General features: G+C 39.2%; 2 protein-coding genes across 3 annotated transcripts in view; one reads left to right on the forward strand and one right to left on the reverse strand.

Moving 5' to 3' along the window:
• Positions 1 to 926: 926 nt before the first annotated feature.
• Positions 927 to 8,396, reverse strand: LOC112107613 (fucose-1-phosphate guanylyltransferase). 2 transcript variants are annotated; one of them, XM_026655364.2, is made up of 4 exons: positions 8,318 to 8,396; positions 5,848 to 6,015; positions 4,173 to 4,265; positions 927 to 2,944 (listed from the first exon to the last, which is right to left on the reverse strand). In XM_026655364.2, exons 1-4 carry the CDS (start codon positions 8,394 to 8,396, stop codon positions 1,497 to 1,499), a joined length of 1,788 nt encoding a protein of 595 aa, XP_026511149.1. In that variant the 3' UTR covers positions 927 to 1,496. The 2 variants fall into 2 exon arrangements, with proteins under 2 accessions (XP_026511149.1, XP_024057158.2); XM_024201390.3 differs by lacking the exon at positions 8,318 to 8,396 and adding an exon at positions 7,880 to 8,042.
• A 4,158-nt stretch (positions 8,397 to 12,554) lies between these two features.
• Positions 12,555 to 17,086, forward strand: part of LOC112107618 (leucine-rich repeat and IQ domain-containing protein 3) — a 56,535-nt gene continuing 52,003 nt past the window's right edge. Inside the window, exons 1-2 of the mRNA XM_026655645.1 lie at positions 12,555 to 12,643; positions 14,319 to 14,616. Coding sequence (XP_026511430.1) covers positions 14,356 to 14,616 — 261 coding nt within the window. The 5' untranslated portion in view covers positions 12,555 to 12,643; positions 14,319 to 14,355. The remainder of the gene's footprint in view (positions 12,644 to 14,318; positions 14,617 to 17,086) is intronic.

The raw sequence follows: 17,086 nt of genomic DNA on the forward strand, positions 1-17,086 counted from the left end.
GAAATGCAGTTCTATTTTTTGCTCACATTTCCGGCTACTGAACAAATACCTTTCACTTATGCATAGCAGAGTCATATGTTGGGTTAACTCATTTGCCCTAGCATTGTGAAAGCTTAATGGGCACATTCTAAGGGGAAAAAAGTTAAAATATTTTAAATTGTAACAATGTAATAAAACAATCTGAGAAAAAAATATAATTAAAATTACTTTGTGTAGTGTGCAGAGTTAATAAGCTCAGCATACAGACACAAAATGGACAGCCAGGGCACAGGATCATCCACAGTCAACACAAGAATAAAAATGCATGATGGAAGGGGTGATGTGGGTTGGGAAATGTGACTGCATGTTCCCAGATGATGAAAAAGCAAGAGCAGGTATATTCATCAACTAAGAAGCTTCTGGAAAGTGTGTAAGGTCTAAAGGGGGCAGGAAGAGTTGTCAGAGAGGAGACTGTGTATGGTTACAACATTCTAAATTCTGGGCAAAACAGCTGTGCCCAGTGCCACTGAATATTGTGAATGTCAGTATTATAGAATGAAAAGGGACATTATTTTGAAGGAGAGACTGCAGGTAGCAAGCGGACATAGCTGAACATGGAACAATGAAGGGGGCATTACCACAGCTTGATACTCAATGTTGATACTGAACCAGAACATTCTATTGGCCCTGGTCTCCTTTGAGAACTGAAGTTATGAAATGACGACAAGATGTAAGTCTTGAGAGCTACTTGTGCACCATAAGGGGAATTCAAAGAATTGGAATCATAAGTTAATGAGCCATTAGATTCTGGAAATCTTTGATTCAGAAGGGACCATGATGCAGAGATATGGAAAGTGCATTTATGTCAATTTACTTATGATACAATATTTCAGATCACAGCTTTTTAGATAAATTCTTTCCACAAATTATTTGGTATTCTGCAAGAAGATATATATAGCACACATACACAAAATTTCCCATTGCTTGTAAAAATGATGACGAGCTAAAGTTTAAACAAATATAAAAAAATCTTTTGTTTTGCTTAACATAATGAAAAATTACCTTAGCCTCTTAAAATACCCATTTTAAAAGGATACCATGAAAAGAGGGAAATGTAACTCATTGCTATGCCACACTATGTTGCAAGAGCCAACATTGAAAACTACTTAAAACTTCTTCAAAGTACAATCAAACTCTTAATTAATGTTCATTCCATATTCTTATTAACAAAAACTAAAAAAAACCCCACCACATAATGGATACCCCAAGAAAATTCACCTCTTAGTTTTTTCATAGATTTGAAATATTTCATTAATTCTTTCATCAAAAGAATAGTTTATCTGTGTTTTTTGCATTATTAATGTTATGCTACAATAACACTGCTAATGCAATTTCATTATTTCTACTTCAATGAAATCAGAAAAGATGTATACTTTTTGCTTCTGGGTTTTACAAGCTTGAAAACAATCAATCATCTTCATATTAAAGAAAGACAAAAGGGTAAAAATACTGTACATTTACAAATCAGATTTCTCTTTGTTTCTTTGTAGAGTGATTTCTTCGTAAATTTGCTGCCTGAACTTCAACATGTCTTCTACATCTTTGTAGAAGAGCATTTCTTCAATAGACAGGAGCTTCCAGCCATTCAGTTTAAAAGCTGACTTGTTTTGCACAGCATTTAACATCTTTAATGACACTCTAACTGAATCACTTAAAGTAGAACAAACAGGGAAAATCCGAGCAGTCCACAAACCCAAACTTGTCTTGTCACCAGAGAAGAGTTGGTCTGAAACTCTCAGGTCCCAGAGGTCCAAGCACTGCAGTAAACTGATTCCAAAAAACTGAAGGGAATGTATGTCTGACAACAATTTCACATTCTTTTTCAAGTTGTCTTCTACACCAAGCACCATACTCACATACATTACTTTTCCATTAACTCTGATGCTCAATGAACTCACAAAAGAGTTTGGTGGTACATCTACGTTAGCACTTATGCAACAACCACTGACAATGCTGTTTGCCCCTACTGAAACCTCAGGTCCCAGCCTAGAGTATTCAATAACAGAGGCAGGTGCTACAACACATCTTGAATCCAGTATGCTTTGAATGATACATGCCGATATATCTGAGTTTTCTGCTTTATCTGGAAATATGCTAAAAGCTTTAGATAGTAAGCCAAGCTCCAATTTCAATTTACTATCAGAAGTAAAATGAAACAAATACTCTTGTGTAGTCCCAATATGATAGAACCTGGAGTTATTTAAGACTATAACATTAAGTGATGTTCCTTTAAGAAGAGAAAATAGCTTCTGCCTTATTTCTCCTAACTGTGATCCTTCTTTTGTGACATTATCTGTGATTTTTGTGTAATCATGAGTTGCTCCAGGTCCCAGAGCCTGGAGAAAATCACCATATGCATCTATTTCACAGCAAAGAGTATCCAGCTGCTTAAAAAATGTTAGTAATTGTTTTGCAATGCTATGATCAATGTAAAATAAGCTGTCTGTATACACATACTCGTAGTCCATTTTTAAGTCATCGTGTTCTCCAGAGGAGTTTGGTTGAGAGCAATTCCTCCTTATGCATACTGCACCAGACTGATGCATCTTTTCAATATTAGGTTTATGTAGGAAATGATGACAAGATCTGTATTCAAGCTCTTTTTCTGACAAAGCAGATGAATCTAACACAAATACTCCATGCGTGGTACCAATAGTCAAATCTGAAGGGTGAGCTAATGCAGTGAACCCAGGTTTATCAAACTTGATGACTTCTGTTGCTCCAATACTATAAAGTTCAATATCATCTGCACAAGTAATGAGAATTCCTGGATTCATATGGGTAGGAAAATCAATGTACATTGCCAACTTCAACTCCAACATCTGGTAAATAGGGTCACCAAAAGGCAAAGCTGTGAAAATTTTTCCCAGTGCACTTGCATGTGGTAAACGTTGACTATAACCACCTTAAAAAAAAAAAGATAGTTTTATTATATACAAGTTTCACACACAGACACACACCTCTTTAAAGATCTCTCTTATTGGTATATACAATTATCAAGAACTAGTTATGAGTTGCAATATCGAAGTGGCTATTTTACATATGCACGTGGCTGTATTTTAAGCATGCCTTTAAAAAGAAAAATGAAGATTTAAAGAACTGATATTTCTAATGTCAGTCAAACTCTTTCAGACAGAACTAATGCTGGATCCTGATCTTGATCCTCAGAGTGTCCAAAAGACAGTATGCGTTAAAGAGAGCATTTCCTAATTTATTGACTTTATCCTCTACAGCAGTGTTTCCCAAACTTGGGACACCGCTTGTGTAGGGAAAGCCCCTGGCGGGCCGAGCCGGTTTGTTTACCTGCCCCGTCTGCAGGTTCGGACGATCGCGGCTCTCAGTGGCCGCGGTTCGCCGCTCCAGGCCAATGGGAGCTGCTGGAAGCGGCGGCCAGCACGTCCCTCGGCCCGTGCCGCTTCCAGCAGCTCCCATTGACCTGGAGCAGCGAACCACAGCCAGTGGGAGCCGCAATCGGCCGAACCTGCCCAGCCCACTAGGGGCTTTCCCTACACAAGCGGCATCCCAAGTTTGGGAAACACTGCTCTACAGTTTGTGCTCAAAGTAAACTAGGAAAAGGACTTTTTGCATACAATGGAAACAAGAAAACTGAATTACTTCCATTTCATCTTTGATTTGGTAGATAAACCCTCCCACTCTCCTGTCCTTTTCTCCCATGTCACCATTTTTTATATTTACTTCTCCCACTCCCTTAAAATCAGCAAATATCTGGCATAGAGCCAAACTCTGTCAGCAAGCAACTGACATTCAAGTCTCTCTTCTTTCTACATGTAAGCAGTCCCTTTTGCAATTTCAAGCCATAAATGAGCCAAATAACCCATCTCCCCCAGAGGATGTTGCTGTATGATGACATAAGGCTTCTTTCTCTCAAAAAGCTGAAGTTGCTGTTTCACAGCACTTCCAGACTCTTTTAGCTGAGATAGTTGGACATGAACTGCAAACCCACATTCAGATGGCATTCGATTGCCAAGTCAGCCAGCCAAATCTGAGCTCACTTAAGAGAGATCACATTTGACAACTTCTTCTCCCCAACACCACCACCACATTTTCATTCAGGGAGAAAAGAAAAAACTAGCATAGTGTCACAGAAAATTTAAAACAGGAAAAAGATTTACCAGAATGAATTAATATGATAGTTAGAGAAGTCCATTTATCACCATACATCTCTTCCAAGCACTGAAGGACATGAAGAGTTGATCCACCATTTCCTACAAAATATTCAATACATAAATTAAGAACATAAACATTAGTTCCATAAACATGTCAAGTGTATTAAACTCATGTGCTATTGGTACCAGGGGTTGAAGTGGGATGGCTTGGGGAAGCTGGTCACGTAAGTGCTTTTTAAGATGCTGACCTCTTGCTCCAGAGCATAAATTGTCAATTATTTTTAAATGAAGTCTCTAGTCCTCATGGCTGCAAAGATAATTTTTAAATTGTATACTGTCTATTGATGCAATGATATCTACCTGAGATTGCATAAAACAACTCTGAAAGGATGGTACTATTCATCTCCATGTCAATACTGTTGATCAAACCTTGCAGGAAGGAGGTTGGGCAGTCACCTAATAATGCTCTGCACAATCCACTATAAACAGCATCTTAAATGGGCAGGTCTTGGGGGGGAGGGTGGAAGAACAACACTTTTCCCCCCTCCAATTCATCCTCTGAGTGACATAATTAAAGGTCTGTCATCAGTTCCAGAGGCTATAAAAATTGGCTCTGACATATAACCTGTCATACAAAATCTCACTAATGATTTTAAGCAAGTTTTCAAAAGACCTTTTTGACATGAAAAGTACAGAAAAGGAAAAAAAATAGACGTTTACCAGTATTCTGATATTTATTGTTCTACTATAATATAAAATGATTTCATTTCTGAAAATTAATTTTTGGAGATTATACTATATATATTCTAATCAGATTTGTTACTTTCTAAACAAACAAATGGCTGAGCTAATGAAGTTTACAAGATGACACTGTGCGTGTGCATGCTCAGTGGCTACTTTTCATTAAGACTCTTGCTATGTTTTCAGTGTTATGGATCTAATCGGTGTAAACGTATTCCACTATAGACCATAATGGATCTGTTATGATGTACAATATGAATATATAAGAAACAACGTGAATCAGTGACGTTCTGTGTTATGCACTTATATTATTAACATACAATCAAAGTCTAAACCACCATGATATATACTGTGAATGCTCCTAAGGGCAATATATAAATGTTACTAGGTAAATTTTAATATATCTGCTGAACTGATATGAAGTCCAAAGGAGCACCAGACTCATTAATGCTAATAATTACACATTTGAATCAAAATACACTGCTTAATGCCATTAGAACATTTTTTATGATTTAATTAATATAATTGTGCTTCTAACAGCTTTCTGGAAATCTTTCGCTGTAAGAGATACAACTGTCATAATACTTACTACAATGAGCACTTTTTGTCTGTCTGAAAATTAGTCAATTTATAGTGAAATCTTAAACTATGAACCTTACCAATGACTGAGGTGACTTTTGCATCACTGGAAATTTTTAATCAAGATTGGCTATTTTTCTAAAAGATATGTACTAGTACAAATATAAATTAATTGAGGGAAGTTCTATGGTCTATATTATACAGGACAGACCAGATGGTAACAATGGTGCCTTCTGGCTTTATACTGAATGTAGTCAGAGATTGGCAAAGTTAATTTCTTTGACTGATTGTCAGAAAAAGGTATGTATCAACTGCTATGTCATGTAAGAGAAAACAGAAAAATTGGCAATAAAATACCCACCAATTTTTGGTCCAGGAGGATCCATAAAAACATGGTAATGAACTCCAAGAGGGAGTTCCTTTCTTTTCAACTTTTCTGATAGCTGTTGCTGATAAGCCAATTCCTGTTTTTTGTCAGCTGCTGTAATTACAACAACATCCCAGAATTCTCCAGTTTGTGTGACTTTACCTATTTGAAAAGTGAGTTAACAAGAGAGACCATCACAGGGTATAATAGTGAGAGATTAATGACATTCTCCGTAGTACGACATACAAAAACTACATCAAAGGAACTTACATTTGTAAAATCAAGCACCCAAATGTTATTAAATGTCCAAATAAAAGTGGCCATATACAATGTTAATTTTGTTGCCTCATGAATATTCATTATGACAGACTTTCCCAACAATACTTAGGAAATCCAGAAATCTTAAACTTCCTACTACAAATTCACTCGACTGGCTACATTAAGATAAAACAACAGTGTGCCCTATTTACACTAGGGGTGAAATAAGGGCCTCACTGAAGACAATGGGAGTTTTACCATGGAGTTCAGTGGAGCCAGGATTTCATTTTAGGATTTTATGTATGTATCTTGTTATAAAAACCTTAGTGTGCTTAAGGAACTGTTAAAACAACAAGGAGTCTGGTGGCACCTTGAAGACTAACCGATTTATTTGGGCATAAGCTTTCGTGGGTAAAAACCTCACTTCTTCGGATGCAAGTGTGTATTAGCAGCAGTAGATTTATCCCCCAGCCTGCTGTGAACTAAGTGTTGTTGGTATGGACAAGCCCTTAGTCTAGACATGGCCTTATAGCCTTATTCATGTAACAATTCTAGCCACTTTAACACTCTGTGGTGTACAGTGTTGGTCTCGCTCTTTATGGGTGCATCAAGGAATCTGCATACTCTTAACTAGACCCTAAATAATAAAACAATACTATACTACATTTGTTCCTTAGAGTTAACACGAGTGATGCTCTCAGCTCAGAGCTATCCATCAACCTGCTGTAATTCAAAACCCATGAAAATTAAATTATACTTTGTCTATATAATGGTCACTCTTAATGGAATAATTGTTTTATAAAACATGGATACATTCATATAGGGCAGTTCATATATTCAATATGCAGCATCTCTCCTGTAATCCGAGTCTCCGTAAACCTTCTCAGATTCAGTCTTGTAACATCATGTTGATCTGCAGAACTAGCAGTTGTAGGAAACACTGTATTTCTCCTCTCGCCCCCCCTTTTTAAAAAAATTGACAATAAAATGGAGAAATTTAAAAATAATCTGTAACCCTCCCTACTTACTCTTCCCTTTGTCCCCTAAAACTCTTTGTAGAATCTGCTGTAGTTTCCCCCTCAGAACTCATTATTTCAGACCAGAGCTGAACCTTTTTCTCCCCTACTTTAAACACCACACTTCATAAAGTTGTGAATGAGCCAAAAGATCTACATAGGCGGAGTCACGTTGATGTAAGAATCTACCATGTGGATTCTTTTGAAGGACTGGGGAGTAAAACAGTGAATATAGAAATGGAACTAGGAATCAGGAGACCTGGGTTCTATCCCCATCTTTACAAATGACTGGGGCCTTGATCCTGCAAACACTGATGCATGTGTTTAACTTTAAATATGTGAGCGGTTTCAATGAAGTCAGTGGGAATCAGGGCCGGCTCCAGGGTTTTGGCCGCCCCAAGCAGCCAAACAAAACAAAACAAAACAAAAAAGCCGCGATTGCGATCTGTGGCGGCAATTCGGGGGGAGGTCCTTCGCTCCGAGCAGGAGGTCTGCCGAATTGCTGCCGAACAGCTGGACGTGCCGCCCCTCTCCGAAGTGGCCGCCCCAAGCACCTGCTTGGTAAGCTGGTGCCTGGAGCCGGCCCTGGTGGGAATACTCCCATCCTTAGAGTTAAGCATATGTGTAAGTGTTTGCATGATTGTGGTCTTGCTGAGTGACCCTATGGGGTGCTCACTTGGACACAACTCTCCACCTCTCAATTTCCCCACCAGTCACAAAGAGCAAGGGCCAGTGTCAGGGATATCACTTACCTTCCATGAAAAGCGCTTGTCTTTCACATTAACAGGTGGAAAACGCTACACGAACAAACCCCGGATCCTGCAAACACTTACACACGTGCTTAACTTTACTTCTCATGCTTTCAGCTGAGATCAATGGGGTCACTGAGGGGAGTCAAGTTCAGGAGGCGCCCAGGTGTTTCAGCTGGGGGGGCCTGGTTAAGGCCGCCCGGGGGACACGGGTCTCTCTTTGCAGGGTCAGGGCCTATGCTTGGGACTGTTAGTCTAAGGAAGGGGAGCTTGACACTGCGGTTCCGGGGTGACTCCCCTGAGCGTGAGGCCCCGGTGCTGAAGCCGGGAAGGGGGGGGGGGGCGTTGCCCAGTGTCGGAGCCTGCGGGGCAGCGGCTCCACCCCAACACCCCGTCCCAGAGGCCAGCAGTGACCCCGGCCCCGCCCAGCCCGGCCCCTACCTCTCAGCTCGTCAAACTTCGCCAGTCTCCGCCGAGTGGCCTCTTGGAGCAAAACATCGAGCTCTGTCTCCGCGCGCATCTCGCCGGCGCAAGGCCTGGCCTAGCAGGGGCCTTCCGGGTTCGGTGAGCGGCCCCGCCTCCCCCGGCCCGGCCCGGCCCGGGGGCTGGGAGCAGTGGGCGTCTCTCGGGCCGGTTCCCATGGTAACCGCCAGACAAACAAGGCCGCAGCTCCGCTGCCGGCCGGGCTGGGAGCGGCGGGGCACGGGACGCGGGTGAGTGCAGTGGGGTGGGAACCGAGGGAGCCCAGCCCCAGGGTCTCGCCCGGGCGGGGGGCTGAACTCCAGGGTGTCCGACAGGCTGGGATGAGTGAAGATTTAAAGCAGCGCCCTCCTGGTCGCTAACGGCTAACTGTGCAGTCCCGGTTGGTAATTTCTCACTACAGAGTTTGGGGGCAAATTAGAGTCTGTAGCTGAAAATTTCACCCTTAATATGGAAGTCTGAAACTGACAACACATCCCAAAGATTCCTTGGCATTTTTTGGAAGAGTCAGGTTGTCAAACTCCATTCCCTGGCTGGATTCCCACCTGAGTGTCTATGGCATAGCTCCCTAATTCCCAATATACACCTTCCAATAGCTGTGGTGTTCTTTACCTCCTGGCTCAAGCAGCAGTGTTCTGGCCCAGAACTGGCTGCATGTCAGTAGCGCACAAAGTGATTCATGTGTCTTGGTTTAAGTTTCTTAACACTTTGTCAGGTTTCAGAGTAGCAGCCGTGTTAGTCTGTATCCGCAAAAAGAACAGGAGTACTTGTGGCATCTTAGAGACTAACACATTTATTTGAGCATAAGCTTTCTCTAAGGTGCCACAAGTACTCCTGTTCTTTTAACACTTTGTGTTATAAAATATGACATAATACCTGATGGTCTGTGTATTATACTGAGAAGTATAGTAATAAGTGATGTGTTAAAGTGGCACAGTAACTTTTGTCTTTAAATTATTATTATTTAAATTATTTGATTCAGAAATCTTTTAGAATACTCACATACATCTCAGTATTTTGGCCCAGTCTTACAACTGGATTCATGTGGGTGCACTTGAGTGCACACGGACACATAAAAGTCTGCCTAAGTGGTTCAGAGCCCTAGTTTTCTGTTTTTACTAGTTGAATTTCAAGAACAACATGAGTAGATTGTATGGTTCTCTTTCTGATGCACACTGATAGGAAACTTGGAATTTACTAAAATGTGTTCATGCTGTGTTGTATCATTTATTTTTCCTTTGTACTTGCTCTTTGTTATTTATTGAAAAAGAAAGGGTTGTTTCTTTTGCTATGTTCTAGTGTCTAAAGATGTCACAAGTGATAAAGAATTACAATGTTTATTCAGTTTGATTAAAAACATCTACAAGAAAAAAACAAACTATGCATTTAAATCATAAGCATTCTTTAGTTACTGTATACCAAACTTTTGAATAATACTGCTCAACAATTTGTATATAAATGCACTTTTTAGTGGTATTTTGGTTATTCAGTGCAACCAAGGATTATCAATTTAAAGAGAAAAATAACTTTCCTTCCAGTTCTAGTAATGGGTGGACTTTGTAGGAACCTATGAATGTATCTTCTGTGCATAGGCTCAAACCTACAAAGGCTTGGGGTATGTCTACACTTAAAATGCTACAGCGATGCAGCTGTTTATGTAGATAATCCACCTCCTTGAGAGACAGTAGCTAGGTCGATGGAATAATTCTTCAAGGGCAGTGCTGTCTACCCTGGGAGTTAGGTTGGGATAGCTACATCTCTGGCTATGTCTACACTACCGCGGTAAGTCGACCTATGCTACGCAACTCCAGCTACATGAATAACATAGCTGGAGGTGACGTACCTTAGGTCGAGTTACCGCGGGGTCTACACCGTGGGGGGTCAATGGGAGAAAATCTCCCATCGACTTACCTTACTCTTCTCATCGGGTGTAGAGTACAGGGGTTGACTGTAGAGTGATCTGCAGTCGATTTGGCGGCTCTTTACTAGACCCACTAAATCGACCACTGGTGGATCAATCTCAGAGCATTGATCCCGGCTGTAGTATAGACTTACCCTCTTATTGGCATAGATTTTTCACATTCCTGAGCGAAGCAGCTATCCTGAAGTAAATGCCTAGTGTAGACCAGGCCCTGGGCACATAAATAGCTTTATTCACAGGAGTAAACTTACTCACAAGCCTAAGGGTATGTCTACATGTAAAATGATACAGCAGCACAGCTGCTTTGCGGTAGCGCTTCAGTGTAGACACTACTTACACCGATGGGAGGGGTTCTCCCGTTTGTGTTTTAGGAATCCCCGAGAAGTGGTAGATAGGCTGATGGAAGAATTCTTCCGTTGATGTAGCACTGCCTACATCGGGGATTATGTCGGTTTAACTATGCTGCTCAAGGGTTTGGATTTTTCACACTCCTGAGAGACATAGCTAAGACGACTTAATTTTCTAGTGTAGACCAGATAGGCTGGTTTTAATTTTCTAGTGTGAACTGCTGTTGATTTATCAACACCAGTCCAAAAGAAATGCATCATCATTGTGAGGCGGGGTTGTTTTGCCCAGTACTCAGTAATTTATAGGGCTGTCAAGCGATTAAACGCACTGTTAAACAATAATAGAATACCAAAAATAGTTTTGGATATTTTCTACATTTTCAAATATATTGATTTCAATTACAGCACAGAATACAAAGTGTACAGTGCTCACTTTATATTATTATTTTTTATTACAAATATTTGCACTGTAAAAAACAAAAGAAATAGTATTTTTCAATTCCCCAATACATGTACTGTCGTGCAATCTCTTTATCATGAAAGTTGAACTTACAAAGGTAGAATTATGTACAAAAAATAACTGCATTCAAAAATAAAACAATGTAAAACTTTAGAGCCTACAAGTCCACTCAGTCGTACTTCTTGTTCAGCCAATCTCTCAAACAAGTTTGTTTACATTTGCAGGAGATAATGCTGTCCGCTTCTTGTTTACAATGTCACCTGAAAGTAAGAACAGGCGTTTGCATGGCAATGTTGTAGCCGGCGTTGCAAGATATTTATGTGCCAGATTCCCTAAAGATTCATATGTCCCTTCATACTTCAGCTAGTGCTCGCGGCAGGGTGGGGTGGGGGCAGCGCGCAGACCAGTCACCGCTTGTGGGGAGCTGCCTAAGGTGAGTGCCCCCCGGATCCAGCATCCCGCACCCACTTCTGTGCCCCAACCCAGTGCCCCGCATCCCCTCCTGCACCCAAACTCCCTCTCTCTTAGTTAACTGGCATTTTTCACTTACTGGCACCCCCCATTCCCGCAACATGCTGGATAAAACAGCTTTTACTGTATTTATTAATTTCAATTGGTATTCCACTATTTAACAGTGTGATTAATTGCGATTACATTTTTTAATTGCAATTAATTTGTTGGAGTTAATCGCGTGAGTTAATTGCAATTAATTGACAGCCCTAGTAATTTATACTTTGTTAATGTCATAGAGATACTGCAGGTAAAGAACTGGGTCCTGATCCTTCAAAGACTTAACACGCATGCTTAATTTTACACACACAGCTGTCCCCTAACCTACAAACAATTGTTCAGTATTGGTATAACCCATGTTGCTGAGAGTTTTTCTTGCCTCATTACTTTCTTTTGGATGTTATGGCTCCTGATCTGCGATCTTCATTTGTTTTTCTGAATTTATATTCTGCACCTGTAGAATCTAAACAGAGGAAAACGAAATGGTGGTATCTTTTGATAAAGTCTCACCATACACAAATCTTGCAATAAAGGAAGCCTTAAAAGTAATACAAAAACTGCTATAAAGAATTTAGGAAACAAAGTATGTCATCATGAGAAAAGTATTCTAGTTCTACCAAAAAGCCAATTTTTTATCACCTAGTTATAAAGCCCTAAAAGTGGTGGCTTAGAGAGTAAATGCTGATGGACCCTAAAATATCAAAGTGCCACTGATCTGGAATTATCAAACTTTTTCAGTGATCCATTAAATACAGTTTGACATCACTGTGGCAATATAGATTGGAAAAGCTTTTAAAAAAATAATTTTAAAAATTACTTTTTTTTGCTCAGTATAAGGGATCCTTTTGACCCTTCTTAGTTTTCCCACATTACTGAGTAAATGTAGGTAAAAGATTGAAGTGCTTTTATAGAATGCATACTTATTTATTTTTCCAGACTCAGACTCCTATTGAAGCCAATGGCAAAACTTCCTTTTACGTCAGCGAGAGAAAGTTTGGATCCTTCATTCACTGTTGCAGATATAATTATACAATTTGTTTTTAATTAAGGTGAGTATTCCTGCAGTTTTAGGTTCTTGGTACCATTTTCATTCTGTTCTGCTAGTTGGCAGAAATGTAATATTATTAATGGATCCCATTAATTTGCCATGTTTCATGAACACTGTATCCTTGTTCAAAAGTACATTGTACAAAATGGATTAAAACATGTCCCAGGTAATAGATAAACATTTTACATTTTAAGTAAAAAGCTAGTAATAAGTGCCTCTTTTAACAGTGTAGGACCCTCAACAGATAGCCAGCAAATTTTCATGTATTGTATTCTCTCCAGATGGAATAGTTCCTTTAAGAGAAAATTCCCATCCTTCTGAACTGGAGAATGATTTGCAATCCTGTTTAATACTTTATCATAGTCTCTCATTTATTTAACCCTTGTTTCCTTCACATACACCTCTGCCACATGTACTTCACCTAATTGTATATAATGAATAAAGATTGAGAGTAGAGTGGTGTCTGTTGTAACTAGTATGCACTGTGCTCTACAGAGGCATAGTTTTCACAGTGTGATTAAAAATGTATAATAATTTACAAGGAATTTAGGAAACTGCTGAAGATATAAAACTCATGAAAGGTTTACTGACAATAATATGATTTCTGTTCAACTGAAATCTTTGAATCTATAATTAGATCCCTAATATTGGAGTAAAATATTTCTGTACTTATTTTTTATTTTTAATACTGTGGCATTAATTGAATTTGATAATTCATACATTGATGTGTACATTCCTTATGTTACAATAATCAAAGTCTAAAAAAATTGCTGAATCCAGCTGTTCTTTGCAGTTACATTGTTTTAAAAAGATAATTTCAACTAAAGGGACATTCTTACCTTTATCAATAAAACCACATCAAATTGTGCCTAATTCCAGCAAATGTCATACAGTAAATAGTGTTGCATTGTCTCAGTATTTGAAAAGAAAACCTTCTTAGCTGATGCAGCAAATGGTATTGATGATTCATTAAGAAACACTAGCGGCAGGGACATTTGTGCTGCTTTCGATGCTCTCTTTTGGATAAGATGTAAAACGGAGTTGTTCACCATTTGTGGTTATTAAAGAATTCATAGAAGTTTTTTTGTAAGAGCAGGGCTGTTAGCTCTTGTGTCCTAACTAGATTGTAACTCAGGAAGTTGCATTCTGCCAACAAATTTCTCCATGCAGTTTCAATGGTTCATGTTATTCTTTGCTTATTCCAGTCTAATTTATTGTGTTGTGTTGCTGTGCATTCTTAAACATTGCCTCTCTTCCAAAGTAGCTGCATTTAGCAGCTGATGAATTCATCCCTACAACCCTTACTCATGTTAACAGGGAAGATCAACTAATAAACAGCCAGTACATTTATGTATGTACTATTCATTGACTGCTTGATTGAATGAATACAAAATATAAAGGGTTGCATAATCAAGCCTACAGTTTGCAAAGCACTTTTTGGGTTCCTTTGGAATAAAATGTACTATGCACTTGCACTTTTTCATTCACTTTTATGTTTTCAAATTAATCCCATAAGAGATTCCCCACTCCCCCCCTACCTGCCCGTGAATGTGTAAAATTTTACAGAGCAAGCAGTGTTGTAACAAACAGTTGTATATTTGTTTGGGGTATTTGAAGTTTTTCTTTTGAAAGTTGAATAAATGCAACCTACTGTGTAGTCCTTCTTCTTTTCTTAGATCTCTTGTGGATGAACCACAAAGCAAATAACCAGCTATGGAGGAATTAATGGAACGCCTTGTTTCTACTTCTGAAAATCTGTTACTCAAATATGGACAAACTACCAGTCAAGCCCACGTAAAGAAGCTTAAAGATCTTGTTATAGTTCAGTTAAATGGGCTATATTTAAAGAATGTGAGACATTTGCAATACTGTGTTTTGCTTAAAGTATGCATCCTGTCTAATAATTATATTACAGATATTGATGCACTTGAATGTTGTACTCATTTAGTTAAGCTGGATCTCCATGGAAATCAGGTAAACAGTTGTTTTGGAGCTATGCAAAACAGAATAGTTCAATGAAGTAAATTTATCTGTAAACTTGTGTGTTTTCCAGTATTTCTTAGAAGCAATTTAGATTTTAAATGCAGACTTTAACAGTATTATTTGTACATAGCAGTTGCTCTTCCAGTTTAATATTTTAGATTTTTACTCTAAAAATATCTGTTCAGGAACAGTTGGTATAATCTTGGCTGCACTGAAGACAATTGGATTTTTGCCATTGACTTGAATAGGGCCAGGATTTCACCCTATGTCTACCTTTTTCTAGCACAACACCTACCACAAGGGGGTTCTGATTCTTATTGGGGCCTCTGTGCATTACTGTAACTTAAGTCTTAAGTGATGATAATAATAATAGCTCAACACATCTGCATATGTATTTATAAAGGTATGTCAAGATTATATAAATATAGAATTTGGTTGACTGAAGAGTGATAGCATGAAATGGAGTTTTTCCCAATAAAAATTTCCCATGCATTGTCTAATGCATAGATGTTAGCAGTGGAAAAGACCCGCTAAGATAGGCCATTTAGGGTATATCTACACTGGAATTAGACACCCACAGCTGGCCCCTATCAGCTGACTCTTGATGCGGAGCTGTTTTATTGTGGTGTAGATGTTCCGGTTCAGGCTGCAGCCCAAATTCTGGGACCCTCCCACCTTGCAGGGTCTTAGAGTTTGGGCTTCAGACCGAGCCCTGCGAGCCAGAATCAGGTGGCATAGGCCAGCTGTGGGTTTTTAATTGCAGTGTAGACGTACCCTTGGTTTTCTCCCAGTATTAAAGGATAGTTCCCTGTTGTATGTTAACATGCTTTGTCCAGTCTAGTTTTAAATTATTAAAACATTAGAGCTTCCACTGCTTTCTTTGGGAGGCTGTTCTTTAAAAAGTGGAAGTTAAATGCCAGTGAGGAAAATAGAAAGGAGCATAAACTTTGGCAAATAAAGTGTAAAAATATAATTAGGAAGGCCAAAAAAGAATTTGAAGTACAGCTAGCCAAAGACTCAAAAAGTAATAGCAAATTTTTTTTAAGTACATCAGAAGCAGGAAGCCTGTTAAACAATCTGTGGGGCCACTGGACGATCAAGATGCTAAAGGAGCACTCAAGGATGATAAGGCAATTGCGGAGAAACTAAATGAATTCTTTGAGGGGGTCAACAAGCATGGACAAGGGAGAATCCAGTGGATATAGCGTATTTAGATTTTCAGAAGGCCTTTGATAAGATCCCTCGCCAAAGGCTCTTAAGCAAAGTAAGCAGCCATGGGATAAGAGGGAAGGTTCTCTCATGGATTGGTAACTGGTTAAAAGATAGGAAACAAAGGGTAGAAATAAATGGTCAGTTTTCAGAATGGAGAGAGGTAAATAGCGGTGACCCCCAGAAGTCTGTACTGGGCCTAGTCCTATTTAACATATTCATAAATGATCTGGAAAAAGGGGTAAACACTGAAGTGGTAAAATTTGCAGATGATACAAAACTACTCAAGATAGTTCAGTCCCGGGCAGACTGCGAAGAGTTACAAAAGGAGCTCTCAAAATTGGGTGACTGGGCAACAAAATGGCAGATGAAATTCAATGTTGATAAATGCAAAGTAAAGTACATTGAAAAACATAATCCCAACTATACATATAAAATGGGTCTAGATTAGCTTTTACCACTCAAAATAGAGATCTTCGAGTCATTGTGGATAGTTCTCTGAAAACATCCACTCAATGTGCAGTGACAGTCAAAAAAGCAAACAGAGTGTTGGGAATCATTAAGAAAGAGATAAATAATAAGACAGAAGATATCATATTGCCTTTATATAAATCCATAGTACTCCCACATCTTGAATACTGCATGCACATGTGGTTGCCCCATCTCAAAAAAGATATATTGGGATTTGAAAAGGTTCAGAAAAGGGCAACAAAAATGATTAGGGGTATGGAACGGCTGCTGTATGAGGAGAGCTTAATAAGACTGGAACTTTTCAGCTTGGAAAAGAGACAACTAAGGGGGGATATGATAGAGGTCTATAAAATCATGACTGGTGTGGAGAAAGTAAATAAGGAAGTGTTATTTACTCCTTCTCATAACACAAGAACTAGGGGCCATCAAATGAAATTAATAGCCAGCAGATTTAAAACAAACAAAAGGAAGTATTTTTTTCATACAACTCACAGTCAACCTGTGGAACTCCTTGCCAGAGGATGTTGTGAAGGCCAAGACTATAACAGGGTTAAAAAAGAACTAGATAAATTCATGGAGGATAGGTCCATCAATGGCTATTAGCCAGGATGGGCAGGGATGGTGTCCCTAGCCTCTGTTTGCCAGAAGCTGGGAATGAGCGACAAGGACTGGATCACTTGATGATTACCTGTTCTGCTCATTCCCTCTGTGGCACCTGGCATTGTCCACTGTTGGAAGACAGGATACTGGGTTAGATGGACCTTTGGTCTGACCCAGGATG

Source organism: Terrapene carolina, unplaced genomic scaffold (assembly GCF_002925995.2).
Source record: "Terrapene carolina triunguis isolate 2854851 unplaced genomic scaffold, T_m_triunguis-2.0 Scaffold210, whole genome shotgun sequence".
NCBI classification, from domain to species: Eukaryota; Metazoa; Chordata; order Testudines; family Emydidae; genus Terrapene; species Terrapene triunguis.

Coding starts and splice junctions, on each gene's coding strand:
- LOC112107613 (XM_026655364.2), bottom strand. CDS start 8,396: ATGCGCGCGGAGACAGAGCTCGATGTTTTGCTCCAAGAGGCCACTCGG. Junction 4,266..5,847: donor TCCTCCTGGACCAAAAATTG/GTGGGTATTTTA, acceptor AATATTTTGTAG/GAAATGGTGGATCAACTCTT. Junction 2,945..4,172: donor TATCATATTAATTCATTCTG/GTAAATCTTTTT, acceptor TTTTTTTTTAAG/GTGGTTATAGTCAACGTTTA.